At 47.0% G+C, this 15006-nt stretch overlaps 2 protein-coding genes across 9 annotated transcripts in view; one reads left to right on the top strand and one right to left on the bottom strand.

Annotated features, from left to right (window-relative positions):
* ETFA (electron transfer flavoprotein subunit alpha) overlaps positions 1-7190 on the top strand; it is a gene marked incomplete at its 5' end in the record, with an annotated part of 35760 nt that extends 28570 nt beyond the window's left edge. For all 3 annotated transcript variants that reach the window (XM_083850829.1, XM_083850827.1, XM_083850828.1), the window contains 3 exons: positions 1902-1967; positions 5999-6079; positions 6984-7190. In XM_083850829.1, coding sequence (XP_083706955.1) covers positions 1902-1967; positions 5999-6079; positions 6984-7022 — 186 coding nt within the window. In that variant the 3' untranslated portion in view covers positions 7023-7190. The remainder of the gene's footprint in view (positions 1-1901; positions 1968-5998; positions 6080-6983) is intronic.
* Positions 7191-7381: 191 nt separating this feature from the next.
* Positions 7382-15006, bottom strand: part of TMEM266 (transmembrane protein 266) — a 78607-nt gene continuing 70982 nt past the window's right edge. For all 6 annotated transcript variants that reach the window (XM_083850816.1, XM_083850819.1, XM_083850817.1 and 3 more), the window contains 2 exons: positions 10934-10984; positions 7382-8462 (listed from right to left, as the gene is read on the bottom strand). In XM_083850816.1, coding sequence (XP_083706942.1) covers positions 7870-8462; positions 10934-10984 — 644 coding nt within the window. In that variant the 3' untranslated portion in view covers positions 7382-7869. The remainder of the gene's footprint in view (positions 8463-10933; positions 10985-15006) is intronic.

Raw genomic sequence — 15006 nt, forward strand, 5'->3', positions numbered from 1 at the left:
TTAGCTAGATTCTTTCCAAAGACTGAACTTTACGTTGTTAAACAGAGCGATAAGAGTATCTGGTAGTCTAGATGACTGGCACTTAATGAATTGCTCTAAAAAATCAAATCACAGTAATGCGTTTTTAAAAAGAGCTTGTATTAAAGATTATAGGATGTTAGAATAATGTCTTCTGTAACATCTGTTGTTTTATATGGTATAAATAAAATATTTCATTCTTACTACGAGATCTTATATGTACGTATTATGTTACATTGCAGCTGTGGTTGAAATGGGTTGATCTCCAGTGCTAATCTACACACTGAAAAGCAACTGAGACTAAGAAATTTTTGGGTATCTTCAACAGCTGTGTGGTTTTGTGCAAATATGCAGACTAGATTCTGCGTTTCAATTTCAAAGCAAGCCAACTTAATACAAAATGCTTCGTTCCTGCTCCGTTACCCTTCCATTTAGTTGTTACAGGAGATAGTTTTTCTAAAAAAGTATAGAATATTCTTCATTCATATTTCACTGTTTGTATTTAAAAGCCAACATAATAGGTGAAATCTGTAGCTGTAGAAACATCAGAAAGCAATCATCTGTTTTCTGGAATTGATATGGTGACTATCGGGCCTATATAGAAGATATAGTCTGCAATTTCTCTGTATTTGAACACCTTCGTTTGCCAGCCTATTCTGTAGTCCATCCCTGTTCTACAGCTGTGCTGCACTTTGTTCTGTTGTGTTAAAAGCCACTTAGCTGGAATGTGCATCTTCAGTTGCACAGTGATGAGATCATTTTAATTTCTTGATGCAGATTTGCGTGTGCTTAAATGGGGACTAACTGTGGCATTTTTGAAAAAGAACTTCTGCTAGTATTTAAGGTTGCATCTTTCCAAAGTATGTATAAATGCAACCTTGTAATTGTTTTTGACAGATGATCCCCTAGCTACTTTTGTGTGTTCCAGTTGCTGCTTTTATGATGGATTTAGTGAGAAGTAATTCCTTTATTTTTTCTTCTGTAAAATTAGGTAGGTGAACAGTGCAGGTTTGACTGTTACTTGAAATGGTGGTGGTGGGAAAGCTGCCACCGAATTGAAAATATACTTTGTTTTGGATAGGTTATAGCCTGGCTAACTTTTAGCCCAAGGGGGAAAACTGCTTTTCTACTACAAATTAAGACCATTGATACAGAACGCTTTACTTTTCCTGTATTTGGAATGCAAGTCTCTTTGGATATGCTGGGTTGGCAGTCCTGAAGTGTAACGATTCTATTGCATAGTGGTGCCTACCTGGAAAGTACTTCTTTACTCATCCGGTATAGGTGTTGATAGTGAACAGGGGAAGAAAAGTGTTAGGGAATGTGTACCTTGAGGTTTGGGGTAAGTAATAGAAACTATCGCTACAAGTAGAAATTGTACTCACAGCCCCCAGTGTCTGAAGTATTTTATCCTGCCAGATAGAAAAATTTATTAATGGTGTAAACACCCATATTTCAGCTTTGTGCATTGTCTTATTCTAGGAGAATCATGGAGGGAGTCCTCAGGCAAAAGAGCCTTGTTTTTTCTCTTTAGGAACTGCATTTATGTGGTTATAGGTTATCTTGCTTAATAGTTGTTTTGGGAATCTCCTGGGTTATGGGTAGCACTGATTGCCCTATCCTGTAGCCAAGCAGTGTCTTATGTTTGATGCAGATCCCCGTTTTTCTCATCTGTCTTTGGCAGATGTTCCTTTGGGATTCTCCTTTTACAGCTGCATTGCATCCAAAAGTGGGAAAGGGAACCAATCGTGAGCTGCCTTTAATATTGAAAACTACTCTCATGTAAAAAGTACTGTATGTAATTAATCTTGAGTAAGGTTTGTGAGAGCTTACTAAAACTATGCTGTGGGTACCAAAAATGTCTCATTTTTGTTTTCTTCTAGGAACTTTATATTGCCGTGGGAATATCTGGAGCAATCCAACACTTGGCTGGGATGAAAGACAGCAAGGTATATAAAGTTGGATGTGGTAGAAGAGATTTTTGAGGAAAGAAAAGAGTTGACTTTTTTGTTTTTCATCAGTAATTTAACAAGCTTTCCAATTCATTCTGTGGTAAGATTGACGTTTTATCTGCTGCCTTATACCATGCCTCCAAGCCTATCTGAAAAAGATACTGTGGTGGAATGCCTAATGTGGTAGAACAACTATTGCACTAAGCCTGAAGTATTAAGTAAAAGAAGCTTATTGACTTTTTTATTAAAAACCAACATACACACACTCGCCTGAATTCTATACAGTAGTTCCATTTGCATTTATTTCAGAGTATGACATATTAATTCATGCATAACAATATGTAATTGGAATTATGAACTTAGTATTCCATAAAGTAAAAGATGTCTGTGACATTTCTGCATTTAGCCATTCAAATGGAAACCTATTATAAAATGGCAGTAAAACTTTAAAAGGTTTAACTCATTAGTTGCCAAAGCACATCATCTGAAATTGGAATTGCCAGTTCAGTCCACAGTGCAGTGTTTGGAAAGAGTAGCAGAATTACCTGCTGAATCATACTGTTAAATGCCAAACGTCAAAAAACGTAGGTTGTCCTGTCTCTTGCTAAGTATTTTAAGAAGAAATTATTTTTTTGGTCTATATCCAGGGAACTTATCACAAGTTTTAATGGCTTTGAATCAGTTTTCCAGCACCCAGAAATTTGATGAGAGGCTTTTGTAAAACTATTGCCAACCAAGGAAAATATTATAAAACTTTACAGGCAGATCCTTGAAATTGTCTTGTGTTTGACCAGTGACAGACTGTAATGAGTTTATGTGACTGGTATTTGTCCTCACAATCCAGCCTGCGTGGTAGGATGGTCCATGCTTTCTTAGGATTTAGTTCTTCTTGAACATATGATTTATATTATAAATCTTGTGGGGAAATCATCTGGATTTGGGAGACAGCACCCTTTTTGGGGCCTCAGCTTTCTACAATGGGGCTGAGCTGTTTTTGCCTTAGTCAACACAGTGGAGAAAAACAACCAAAATGAGAAACTGAGGATGAATGATGGGCAGAGGCAATGAAGGTCACTCTTAAGATAGAGCAATGTGAATAATAGCATCTGTAGCAGTGTATTCTCACTGTTCTTAATGGAAAAAGGGTTGCCGTAGTTTCTTCTTGCAGTGCAGCAACAGGGAGACAACAGGGACAGTCAACATGGAGAGATGGCTAAAGCAGCCCTGATGCGGTACTATCACAGTCATCCCCATTGTCCTTAGCTCCCCCTGGACTCTGATAGGAGTAGGAGCTGATGGGCCGCAGCATAAAAAATGTCTTTGTTTCAAAGCATTTAGTCTCCTGCCTTGATTTGGGTGAGGGAGGGAATGGGTGGGTGGGATTAAATCAGGCATGGACTGAGAAAGGTATACGTAAAGCTGCCTAAGTCTTGATTTGACCCTGTTTGCATTTATCTCCTGTTTCATCTCAGTAAAGCTACCAGCCATACTGGAAACCCATTACTTTATGTGCCAGAATTTCCTTTGATACCGTGCAGCAATATTGGCTGTGCTGTAACAGTAAGACCTCCAGCTTTTTTGGCTTTTTCAGTGCCGTGTTTGGTACTTCGAGATGGTTTTTTATATGAAATAAGTACAGATAAGATTTGTCAATATTAGAGGCATACTTAAGATTTATTTCACCCAGAGATGATAGTTTTTCTACTGTAAACAAATATGTGCATTCTAAAATTGTTTTACTTATGTTTGAAGTGTATTCTGCATTCCTTTTAGCCAAAGCATTACAGGTGTAATTACGGAAAAGATCCCATTTATACAAACATAAAAGAATTATGCAGCCATGGAAACTGTCTTGGGAGTGTCCCCTGCCTTCCATCAGCACTGTGAATTATCTGGCATTGTGAACTTGCACACTTAAGGATATGTTTTCCAGAGTAGTCGGATGCTTTCTACCAAGTGAAATGTGTAATTTATTTGTCCTTTTACAGCAAGGTAGAAAATGCAGCTTTTGAGGAGGCCTGGTGAATCCTTGTTGCTTTCTTCCCTTATTTTTAATTCCCTCCTGAGGTAGTTCCAGCCAGCATCTGCTCTTCCCAAGAGGTGTAACTTCCAAAAGTTTTGTTGCAAACAAGGTGATGCTTTTGCTTCTTATTATGGAAAGTCTGACTTTAGTGATGAGGTAGAGAACCAGATCTCAGTACAAAGGTACTTGAGCAGACGGAGGCAGAGGAAGGACTAGGCTGCCAAACTTAAAGCTTTAAAATAGATATTTTTCAAGCAACGGGTTCTTCTTTTTGTGTGTGTGAATGTGGCATAGTATTTCTTAAGTAGCCTTCCAGGGCTAGTGGGGCTGAAAAGGGGAGCACGCAGAGGGAAAGTCAGCTGGTTTTGCAGCTGAAGGTATCCTTTGTGTTGAAGTAGCAACTCGTGAGAATTTACTGTACCTGTGCGTTTCTCACCTGGGCCAGGTGAGAGCAGGGGCATTGGAGCCATCTGCCTGCCCAATAGTCTCCTGCCTGGTTTGGCTGGGCTGATGTCCCAGATGTGTGCTTTGCCATCTTAGCTGGATCGTTCTCCTGCCTGCCAGAGTTCCCGCAGCCTTAAGGACAGAGCCAGCAGCCCCCAGGGTGTCACCGACAGCTGGCCTCAAGCAGGCCCCAGGATTAGCCCCTCAGGCCTCATGCTCCTGCGAAGGGCTCTCGGAAAGCGTGGTAGGGCCTCAGAGCATGGTTAGAGAAGGTCTTTACTGAGTTAATATCCTGGGATGTCATAACCTGGGTTTTGTTTCCTGTACTGTAGAACTGTACTGTAGAGCTGTTAGCGGAGTGTTAGCGGAGTTAGTGTTCGCAAATGGGGTAACTGAAATAGAACCTTTCAGGGGAAAATATTGCAGGGGAAGCCTTACTGGAATACTCGCAAGTCTTTGCTTGTGAGCTGGCAAGCTGGCAGCAGCAGGGCTCTGCTGTAGGTACTTTGCTGCATAAAGGATGTGGTCCTTCTTTATAGCGAGTCACAGGATACAAAAGAGCTGTAAAGAAAGAATGTTTCTGTGGGCTTAAGAACACAGGATTTGTGAACTCGCATCTTTGAGCTACTGCCATTAGATATATGGTACCGAGCCATTAATTTTGTTGGATGAGTATGTTCAGTGGAGGGAGTAAAGCACGTGAGAAACATGAACTGTGGTTACCTGGGAATGGCAGATAAGCCTATGAAATAAATGTTGGGTTAGAGCTGTCCTGAGGACTCCTGTTGCCTCGAATCAGAGTTCAGATTGCAGCATTTAGGTAGAAAGGCCGTTATCGGAGTGCTGTGGTTTAAACCCATTTGGTGTCAGGCTCGTTTTATGAGCTGTCGTGGTTTTGATTTTTTCCATCATTTATGGAATCTCCCCATCCTGCTGTACATTCGGATGTGGACACCCACTTACTTTGCCTGAAGCAGTCACAGATGTTTACGGAATGATTTACCTGTATGAAAGAGCTGAAATCAACAAAGGCATTTTATGGACTGTCGTGTTGGGATTTAGATCACATTTGTCTACTGTGCGTTTTTCTACTGTGCAACACAGTAAATCGCATGGCCCACTGTAAGTACAGGGGCCTCTGGCATCATTTGATCATACGTGTTTTAAATGCTACCTGATTTATTTCTGTAATATTACGGCTTAAATAGTGCAGATAATCTGCTGTAGTAATTTTTTTCCTAGGTTCTTATTTTGAACAAGGAAGGATAGCCCCGATGTCCCTATGAGCAAGGAAGGGACTTTTTAATCACTGTTATGAACACGTGGCTCAGTTTTGGAGACTTTTCTTGATGGTGGGTTTTGGAGGTGTTTGGTTTTTTTGTTTGTTTGCTTTTTTTTTTCTTGAGGTGGAAAGGAAAAGCACTTTAAGTGCTGCGATCCTCTGCATCTGGTGGCTAGGAGAGAAGTTAGCCCATGTTTCGTAGATGAGACCTGTCTGTGTAATTCTGACCCTAGATGTAAATCACTATAAATACACATGGTACTTTCCTGTTGCTTGCAGACCATCGTTGCTATTAACAAGGACCCAGAAGCTCCAATTTTTCAAGTGGCAGACTACGGACTGGTGGCAGACTTGTTTCAGGTAAGGCTAAACTTGGAAACATGTAGGATAACTCATTCAGATACATAACGGTATCTTAAATAGATAATATAATCTACTAAATTTCAAAGATATTTGTGGCAGGGTGTTTGCTCTGGGTTTAAAGAGTTGGCTTTATGACTTCATTATTTTCAGTCTCAGAATTCAGTCCTTGCCAGGATAATTTTGAGGGGTGGGTTTCACAGTCAGCCTGCCCCTATTCTGGTACTCGGACCATGTGCCGTTCTGAGAAATAACTGCACATAGGTACTTAGATGTGTTTTTAAGCTTCAGAAAGTATGAACATGCAGAGTTAGCAGTCTCTTTAGACTGTAGCAGTTCTCCCTTTTGCCTGGGCTCGCTGCCTCGCTGCAGCTTGTGACGAACTGGCAGTTTTCTCCTGGAAAACTGAGCTGTGAAGTAGACCATGTTCAAGTGCCTTATGGCTCACAGGTGGGAGCCTGTGCGCACGGCCATGTGTGTGACTGGCGTGAGCTGGTAGTGGCTCTGTGGAGAGGCATGGACAGAAACTCTGCCAGCACTTAATGCCATTCCTGAACTGATGCCCGCTGGCTCAACAGTGAGAACGGGCCTTTTTGTAAGCCAGAGACAAAGTCACATTCTGAAGAAACACCATGTAGACAATTTCCTTAATAAATTTTGTACGAATGCATTATTTCCACCTAATGGAAATGTAGCGCTCTTAAATAATTAAGAGGCTCTATTCAGCAGGAGGGAAGCGGGGAGTGCTGTGAGCTGGGGTGACCCACAGCCCGTGGAGTTGTGTGTTACGCATGGGAGCAGGAGGGCAGGGGGTGCCCTTGGCGGGGGGGGTTGGGTGCTTCACATGGAGACTTTGGGGGGACAGAGGGGAGAGCAGGTGCTACCCTGGCACTGGTGTTTGCAGGCAGTGCCTGAGATGACGGAGCTCCTGAAGAAGAAGTGAGCAACACTGCTGGCCCCCGCACTGCGTTTTGGGGGGTAATGACAAAAAAAAAAGAAGAAAAAATAGTACTGGAAAGTGCTGGTGTCAGCATATGTTTTTGCTGGGCAGTGTGGGTTGGTGAGACAGGTGGTAAGAAGGAATAATACCAAATAAAGGATTGTAGGGGAATGAGGGCCTGTCGCTGTGCTTTTTGTTGTTGTTTTTTTCTGTGTGTGGTGCGTGATGGGATGGGACAGTAGGTGGTGAGTGGGGGGTGGGTATTGAAGAGAGACAACAGGAAAGCAAAGAAAGGAGAGGTATGGGAAAGAAGGAAGGATGGAAAAAAGGGGAAGGGAAGGTAGGAACAAGGGAGGCACCAGTGTTTGTCAATGTTTATTGCCATCCATCCTCCCTCCCAGCTATGCTTAGCCCCCTGGCAGGGAGGGTGGTGAGCTAGGAGGCCAGGCTGGGCCTAGATTGGCTGCTTTCTCTGTCCTGCCCCTGGGCCCTGTGGCTCTGAAGCAGGGGAAGGTCCGTGCACCCTGGGGCTGGACCCAGGCTGAGGGCAGGACGGGGCTGCAGTCTGTTCTCCCCCCGCCAGGCACAGAGCGTCCGTCTGGGCTGAAGAGGGCTGGAAGGTCCACTGTGCCCAAAGAACACCGTAGGTCTGGGCTGGCCCAGATACGGAGGTGGGTGGGCTGGTTGGGTCCTGAGGGTGCCAGTGGGGAGGTGCTGGCCTAGCCCAGGGCTGGCACCTACTCCAGGAGATGGTCAGGGTTGCCTCCAATACTGGTGCCTTGCCTGCGGCAGCCTGATGACCCAGCTTCATGAGTGTGCCTGCACAGTGAGTGTGCCCCCACAGCTCTCCTTATGCCTTGGGGACCTTGCCCAGCGGCGGCTCGGGGGGCCCCAGTGCCCCATACTTCTCATCAATCACTGGGGCCCCCTGTGGACAGTCGATGAGCGGTTTGAGCTGGAAGACATCAAGGCTGTCCTGGTTCCTGTGGTTGTAGATGCTGAGCCGGTGGCCCAGGTTGGGGCTGGCCATTGCTGAGTCTCCTGGGCTGGGCAGCTTCAGGTTGACAGGGTCCAGACTCCTCTGAGCCAGGCAGACCTCTTCTGACAGGGAGGAGAGCAGCTCCTGCACCATGGCTTGTGCCACCTGCTGCTCGGTGCACACGTGGTCAGCCCGCAGGCTGGTGCCAGCCTCCGCAGCATCCTCACAGGTCACGCTGCACTCTGGGGAGGAGCCCAGGGTCTGGCTGCTCTCGCTGCACGCCTGGGTACTGGAGCTGACGGTGGAGCGGGACGCGCTGCCCGATGTGATGCTGGCAGATGTCCCGGTGCTGTTCAGCCGCAGCGGCACCTCCACTGTGAACATGTCGGAAGAGATGTTGGGGTGATGGACATCGATGGCGGCGGTGGTAACAACACAGACGGCTGCTGTGGGAATGCCGCTGTCTGCAGGAAGGGTAAGCATAAACTGAGTTACCAGAGGTATAAAAAGGTGTTTGTACATACAGAGTGAGAGGCTCATTTTGTTTCCGCGGGTTACACATGACTAATTACAAACATTTAGGGTTAACTTTAAGGTTCTTACAGACCCCAGAGGCACACGCTTTAAGAACTTGGGCCCACTTCTTCTACAAGTCCTTTTACCTGTGCCTCTGAAATGCCACAGCCATGCGCCTCTTTGAAGAGCTACCACAAGCACTGACGCGAGAGCAACAGCCGTGTGGGCCGCTTCTGGGAGCCGATGCTGTGCGTACCCCCTGTAAGAGCCGCAAGGTGCGTGGCCCTGGGAACGGACCCACAGGCGCAACTTTAAAAACACGAACGTGAGGGCGCCGCCAGCACACGCACGGACAAAACCTCCCGCGCTCGTGCCCGTTTCCAGCCCACCCCTCGCTCCCGGCCCTGCGTAGAGGCGCGGTCCGTCCGGTTCCCCTGCTAGCGAACCACTTTTTGTCGGGCCCCTTTTAAGAACGGCACGCGCCCGAGTCCCCTCTGAGTCCCCGTGCTGGAGTTACCCTTTTAAGAAGCCGAGGGCCGTGCCCCGTGTAAGCCGTGCGTTTGGGATCGCGCCTTTTAAGACCGCCACACAGCCCCGCGGCTTTTAAGAACGCCGTTCGTTACCGTTGCCCGTTTAAGACCCTACAGCGCCTTGCCCCTTTTACGACCCCCTTACCACCCCCCCCCCCCCCCCCCCCCCGGCCGCCTCACTCCTACGCCCCTTTTACGCGCCCCCGGGCCGCGCCGCGCTCCCCGCCCCGCAGCCACCCCCAGAGCTGGAGGCGGCGGTGCCCGGCGGCGCGCACGTGTCAGAGCCGGGCCGCCAGGCGCTGGGCACCCTGAGGCGGGGCCCGCACCCGCACACCTGAGCTGCGGCCCACGCGTGCGCCTTCCGCAGCCGGGGCCCACAGGTGCACAGCTGGCAGCCCAGAGCCGGGCGCCGCCAGGACCGGGGGGGGGGGGGGGGGGGGGGGGGGGGGGTGCACTCACTGTTAAGACCCAGGGCCCACACGTGCCCCTCTTAGAACACAGCTACCAGGCACAGCTTTAGGAAATGAGGCCCACGCCGTCACACTGGCAGAGACGGGGCCCACAGGTGTCCAACGTGAAGAGACGCCCACACCGACACACTTGAGCAGCGGGGCCTGACACCCTCCCACCTCTAACAGCCTGGTCCCACCGGAGTCGCCCTTTCAGACACGGGGCCCACGGGCGCACCTTCAGGACCGTGCGGCGCAGTCACCGCGTGCCTCTCGGCGCACTGGGCACCGCGCCCAGCCTGGCAGGCGCCCTGTCGGGGCCCCGCCCTCCAAAGGCCGGCCTCCAGTCATGGAGCACGGGTGCCGCCGAGGGCTGCCTGCCCCTGCCTTTACCCTGCCTGAAAGGTTTCTTTCCCAGCACCGGGCTGGGCTGAGCTACGCACCCCCTCGGCTTGTTTGTCCTGTCCCCGCTTTTCACTCCCGGCTGCATTTGCACCTCTCTGGAGTCCGAACAACTTGGATAGCCGGGGTACTGACCGGTCCTGCATCTTCGAACTACTGCAAGTGACTTGATGCAAAGCTGAGATCCCTCATCCCTTGGAGAGTTACTGCTTTGGGACAGGCTTTCACGGAGAAACCCAACAGATCATAGAATCATAGAATATCCCGAGTTGGAAGGGCCCCATAAGGATCACCAAGTCCAACTCCTGGCGCCACACAGGTGTACCCAAAATTTCAGACCACATGACTAAGGGCACAGTCCAAACGCCTCTTAAATTCAGACAGGCTTGGTGCAGCGAATACTTCCCTGGGGAGCCTGTTCCAGTGTGCAACCACCCTCTCAGTGAAGAACCTCTTCCTGATGTCCAGCCTAAACCTCCCCTGCCTCAGCTTGACACCGTTCCTGCGGGTCCTTTCACTGGTGATAACGGAGAATAGGTCACCTGCCCCTCCATTCCCCCTCGCGAGGAAGTTGTAGACTGCGATGAGGTCCCCCCTCAGCCTCCTCTTCTCCAGGCTGAACAGGCCAAGTGACTTCAGCCGCCCCTCGTATGTCTTCCCCTCTAGGCCCTTCACCATCTTCGTTGCCCTCCTCTGGACACTCTCCAACAGTTTAATGTCCTTTTTGTACTGTGGTGCCCAGAACTGCACACAGTACTCGAGGTGAGGCCGCACCAGCACAGAGTAAAGCGGGACAATCACTTCCCTCAACCGACTAGCGATGCCGTGCTTGATGCACCCCAGGATGCGGTTGGCCCTCCTGGCTGCCAGGGCACACTGCTGGCTCATATTAAGCTTGCTGTCAACCACAACCCCCAGATGCATGGTTGGGTTTCATTTCTGCGACAGAGCTACATCATTGTTCAGTCTCGCTGGGTTTACAGCACACAATAGGATGCAAAAACTCAGTTTACATTTACATTTTCAAGCAAGACTTACCACTGCTAGGTTCATTGTAGTATCGACTGATGTAATTATTCATGTCATCTTCTGAAAAAAAAAAAAGGCAGCATCTGATTAAATGGTTGAAATGGCAGACCGTGAAACACACTCCTCTGTCCTCCATGCCCAGAGCACCACCTGAGCTGTCTGCGTGTTGTCGGGCCTGTGGACCAGACCAGGTGTGATTTGGGATGCTGCCCCACACCCCGCCAGCCCCAGTGGCTGACAGGAACCAACTCAAGCGGGGTTTTTCCTTTGGTACATTTCTTTCTTGGACCTCCATGGGAATTGGACCTGCCCGATTAGCAGTGTGTGGTGTGCTCTAAAAGCATTCTCTCCTTTTAAGTGCTGCCTCTGATACCATGTTTCAGAAAACCGTGCTCATCATCCCTTTGAGCCAGATTCCCTTCGTTCCCCTGGGGTCCTGCGGCTACAGCCCTGCCTTTTCACAGCACACTGCGGTTTGCAGGTGAAGGAAACAGATGTTTCTGGGGAACGCGTTCTCCATGCAACAAGACCCAAACCACTAAGCACTCTGTACCTGAAATAGCTGCACTCATAAGAAGGCAATCTAACCTGACACTGAAAGGAAACATGGTCATTTTCCTGGTTTCATTGGCTCTTAAAAGCTTTTTTGGCCCTTGTTGATCTTTAAATGCCTGCAGTCAGAGGTGTGCTTTGTGCTAATGTCTGCGTTTGACAAAGAGGCCTCAGAGTAGCTCAAGGCAATGCCGCTGGATTAGGAGTACATTGCAAGGCTTTTCAGCTATCTGCTACTAAAATACACTTCATTTCTATCATACATAATTCATGCTCTAAATGCTACCAAACTTGCCAGCCTGTAGAGATACCGGTTCTTGCTCAGGCAGGGAACCTTCAGATCCATTCAGAAAACACCTGCATATGTGTATTTTTTGGTAATGTATTTTCATCATATTTAACTCACTGTCTACTTCTAAGCTTTACCCTTTGGCCTGGCCACATGTGTGACCACTTGCACGCACGACCTGCACAGCTGCCTGCTTTCAGGTCATGTCATTGTGTGATGGCCCCATTAACCTCATCGCTCCCTAGGTGATTTTATGTATGTGTACATTTCTTTCTATGTATGTATGTAAATAGTATCTACAAACATGTCTGTGTGTATAAAATATATATATTTTTTTACCTTGAATAGTTTCTCATGAATAAAAGCAATAAAGAGCATTGGAATAACAACAGCAGGATAAATATTTCAACAACGGATTAAGTTTCTGAATAATTATATTAAAGCAAACTGACAATGGACAAACTTATCTTAGCCATATGGGGGGGTCTCAGCTATTTGGGGTATCACAGGCTATAAACAATTCCCGTTATCTCTGACTATATCCTTCATTACTGAAAGCAAGGAGCTTAAAAAAGACAAAGACACACTGAGCAGGAAAGTTTTTCAAGGCATAAGCTATAGGACCAACCTATTGCCCCCTGAACACTTCTAGATGTAGGAACAGCAACAGGAACTAGCCAGTAACACCACCACAATGTGACCTGGCAAGAAACGGACACAGCCTTACTGTGCCACTGGGGTGCAGTAAGAAAGGAAGACAGAAGGGACATAAAGGAGGAAAAATGCACGCATTTCTGAGAGCACACTGGTGGTCCACAGGGGAAAATTCCCCGGTGAAGCTGTAACCTTCCCAGGGAGTTTTCCCCTGCAAATTGCCATGCACTGGAATTTCCGCTTGCTCTGACCTTGGTCGTCTGAACATGTAACCAAATTCTCAGCCGGACGTTAATTCCTCTGCTCCTCGGCAGTCCAAGTGTAGCTCACTGCTCACCTGTACATCCATTTATAAAGGCACATGCATGCTCCCTAGGCTGTGCTGTGCCTAGTTCACCTTTCTGGTCTTGCGTAAGATGACCTGAGCGGAATTTTTTTCCACTCTGCTTTGCTCGTCCCAAAAGGTGTCTTCACTTTTCCCTCTAGCGACATGGAAAGTTTGTGCCAATAGGAAATATGAGCAGCCAGCTGGCACCTTGCACAAGACCTCTGTATGAAGGCAGACTGCCTCATTGGTGCAAGCTGCAGCGCTCACATGACTTCCATTCACATAGGCTCTGAAGAAGCTGGATGGATGCCTGAGCACGTGAGATAATCCACCACGAGAGGAACTGTCAAAGTTGGCTTGCACAGAAAACAGAGCAACAGATTCAGCCTGGTTCTAACTAAGAAATGAACCTGAGATGAAAGTCACTGTCTGCAAGGAAAATCCAAGACATGGAACAGGATCCATTGTTAGCAGATATTTCTGGGACAGAAAACCAAAATCCTTAACTGACAAGGTATTGGGTTGGTTTGGCCCTTGGTTTAGCAGATCGTGCTGCAAGAGCACCGTGAGTTGAGTTGAACAGGGCTGAGACCCAAGACATCTGCGTGGCCATGGCTGATGGCTTTGGGCATGGGATGGCCTGGGGGACCTCTCAACACTTTTTCTTTTCTCTGTAAATATGGATCGACAGATCCGTATCTGAGCTGGCTTGCGACAGGCAGCTTGGAGCAAACACAGGAGCCTGGGTCTGCCTCTGCAAAACAGCTTCGTTTGTTGCAGCTAGAAAACCATAATTTGACAAAGAATATGGATACTGATGAAACAAGAACTTTCAGGGTAAACACCAGGGTAAGATGAGAATAATTTAAGGAAAAGGATTCAAGAACAAAATATTATAAACTGGCAATGAGTAAGTGTAGACCAGGAACTGGGAAAAGGCTTCTAATAATTTTATGAAAGTGAGTTGCTGGAACAGTGCTATAATAGCATCATAAGGGGAAATAGCTCGCTACATTTATGTGGAGGACAATCCATTTACAAAAGGGATCATTATGGAAAGGATTGCATGCTTGGACAGTGGAAAGTGTTCCCGTTCTGTGTTCCTTTACCTGTCAGCATTGTCTTCACACCTCCACACATCAGTGATGGGAGACAGCTTCAACCTCACACACGTGACTGGTCTCTACTTTGGGAAGTGATAAAGAGTTTCTACCCCGCCCCTTTGGTGAGTATGAAATTCAAGAGCCTCGCTTCACTAACTACACACACATTTACTTAACCATTACTTAAGGTATAATTCCTATATTTCTGTCCAGATATCAGTGCAGAGAACCCAAAAGCCTAAAACCGGCACCTATGGGAGAAGCCAAAGCCACCCTCCTGCAAGGATTCATGGAGTTTAGCGGCCAAGTGGAGTGCACATAAGATATAACCACTCCCAGGTGGAGGCTTCAGAGTAGATACATTTCAGCATTTGAAAAAACCTGTTTTTTATCTATTGCTTTGCTGTAACAGGGCTCTCTTCAGATCACTAATGGACGATCACCAAAGGAACTGGCTTTAGAGTTGAAAAATCAGAAGTGTTAAACCAGCTCAGACTGCCTCGCAAGCAACAACTGTCAAAATGCTTTCCGGTGCCCCAATTTGCCTTCCCAGACAGCTTATCAATAATCTGACAGGGAGCCCTTTGAAGCCCCAGATTTTTTCATATTCTACTGCCAATATCCCACTTCCTTCACTTGCAGAACGCTGAGTACCTACGGGGAGAGCAAGCTTTACTTTTCTCTAAGCAAGAACATAAATTGCAGCAGTTCCACAAAGAAAACCACTTACCGATAACCCCATAAACATGGAAATTCACCTCCGAATAGCTAAAATAACCCTCCTGCAATGGGAACTAACAGAGTCGGGGGTCCAGTTCTTGCTCAAATGAGTATAAGGCTGGCACATTAATTTTAAACTACTGCAGAACTTCAAGAATTGCGATGATATATGCAAGAAAATGAGGAATTTCCTCTAGAGACTGTAATTCATATATTATGGGAGAGATTACAGAATAATAAATTTTGGAAGGAAGTATTAATGGCTATATGGTGTGTGGTGAACCTGGAATTCCCTGGAGCCTGGAGGTTTGTATACTAAATAGTAAAAATGATTTGTGCAGGAGCAGAAAATGTTAGATGTCATTCTGGCCGTGACCAGTTTCATACTGCATGAGGCAAAAATTCATCAAGAAAAAAATCCTTCATCATTTAGAGA

Source organism: Anser anser (assembly GCF_964211835.1).
Source record: "Anser anser genome assembly, chromosome: 10".
Taxonomy (NCBI): domain Eukaryota; kingdom Metazoa; phylum Chordata; class Aves; order Anseriformes; family Anatidae; genus Anser; species Anser anser.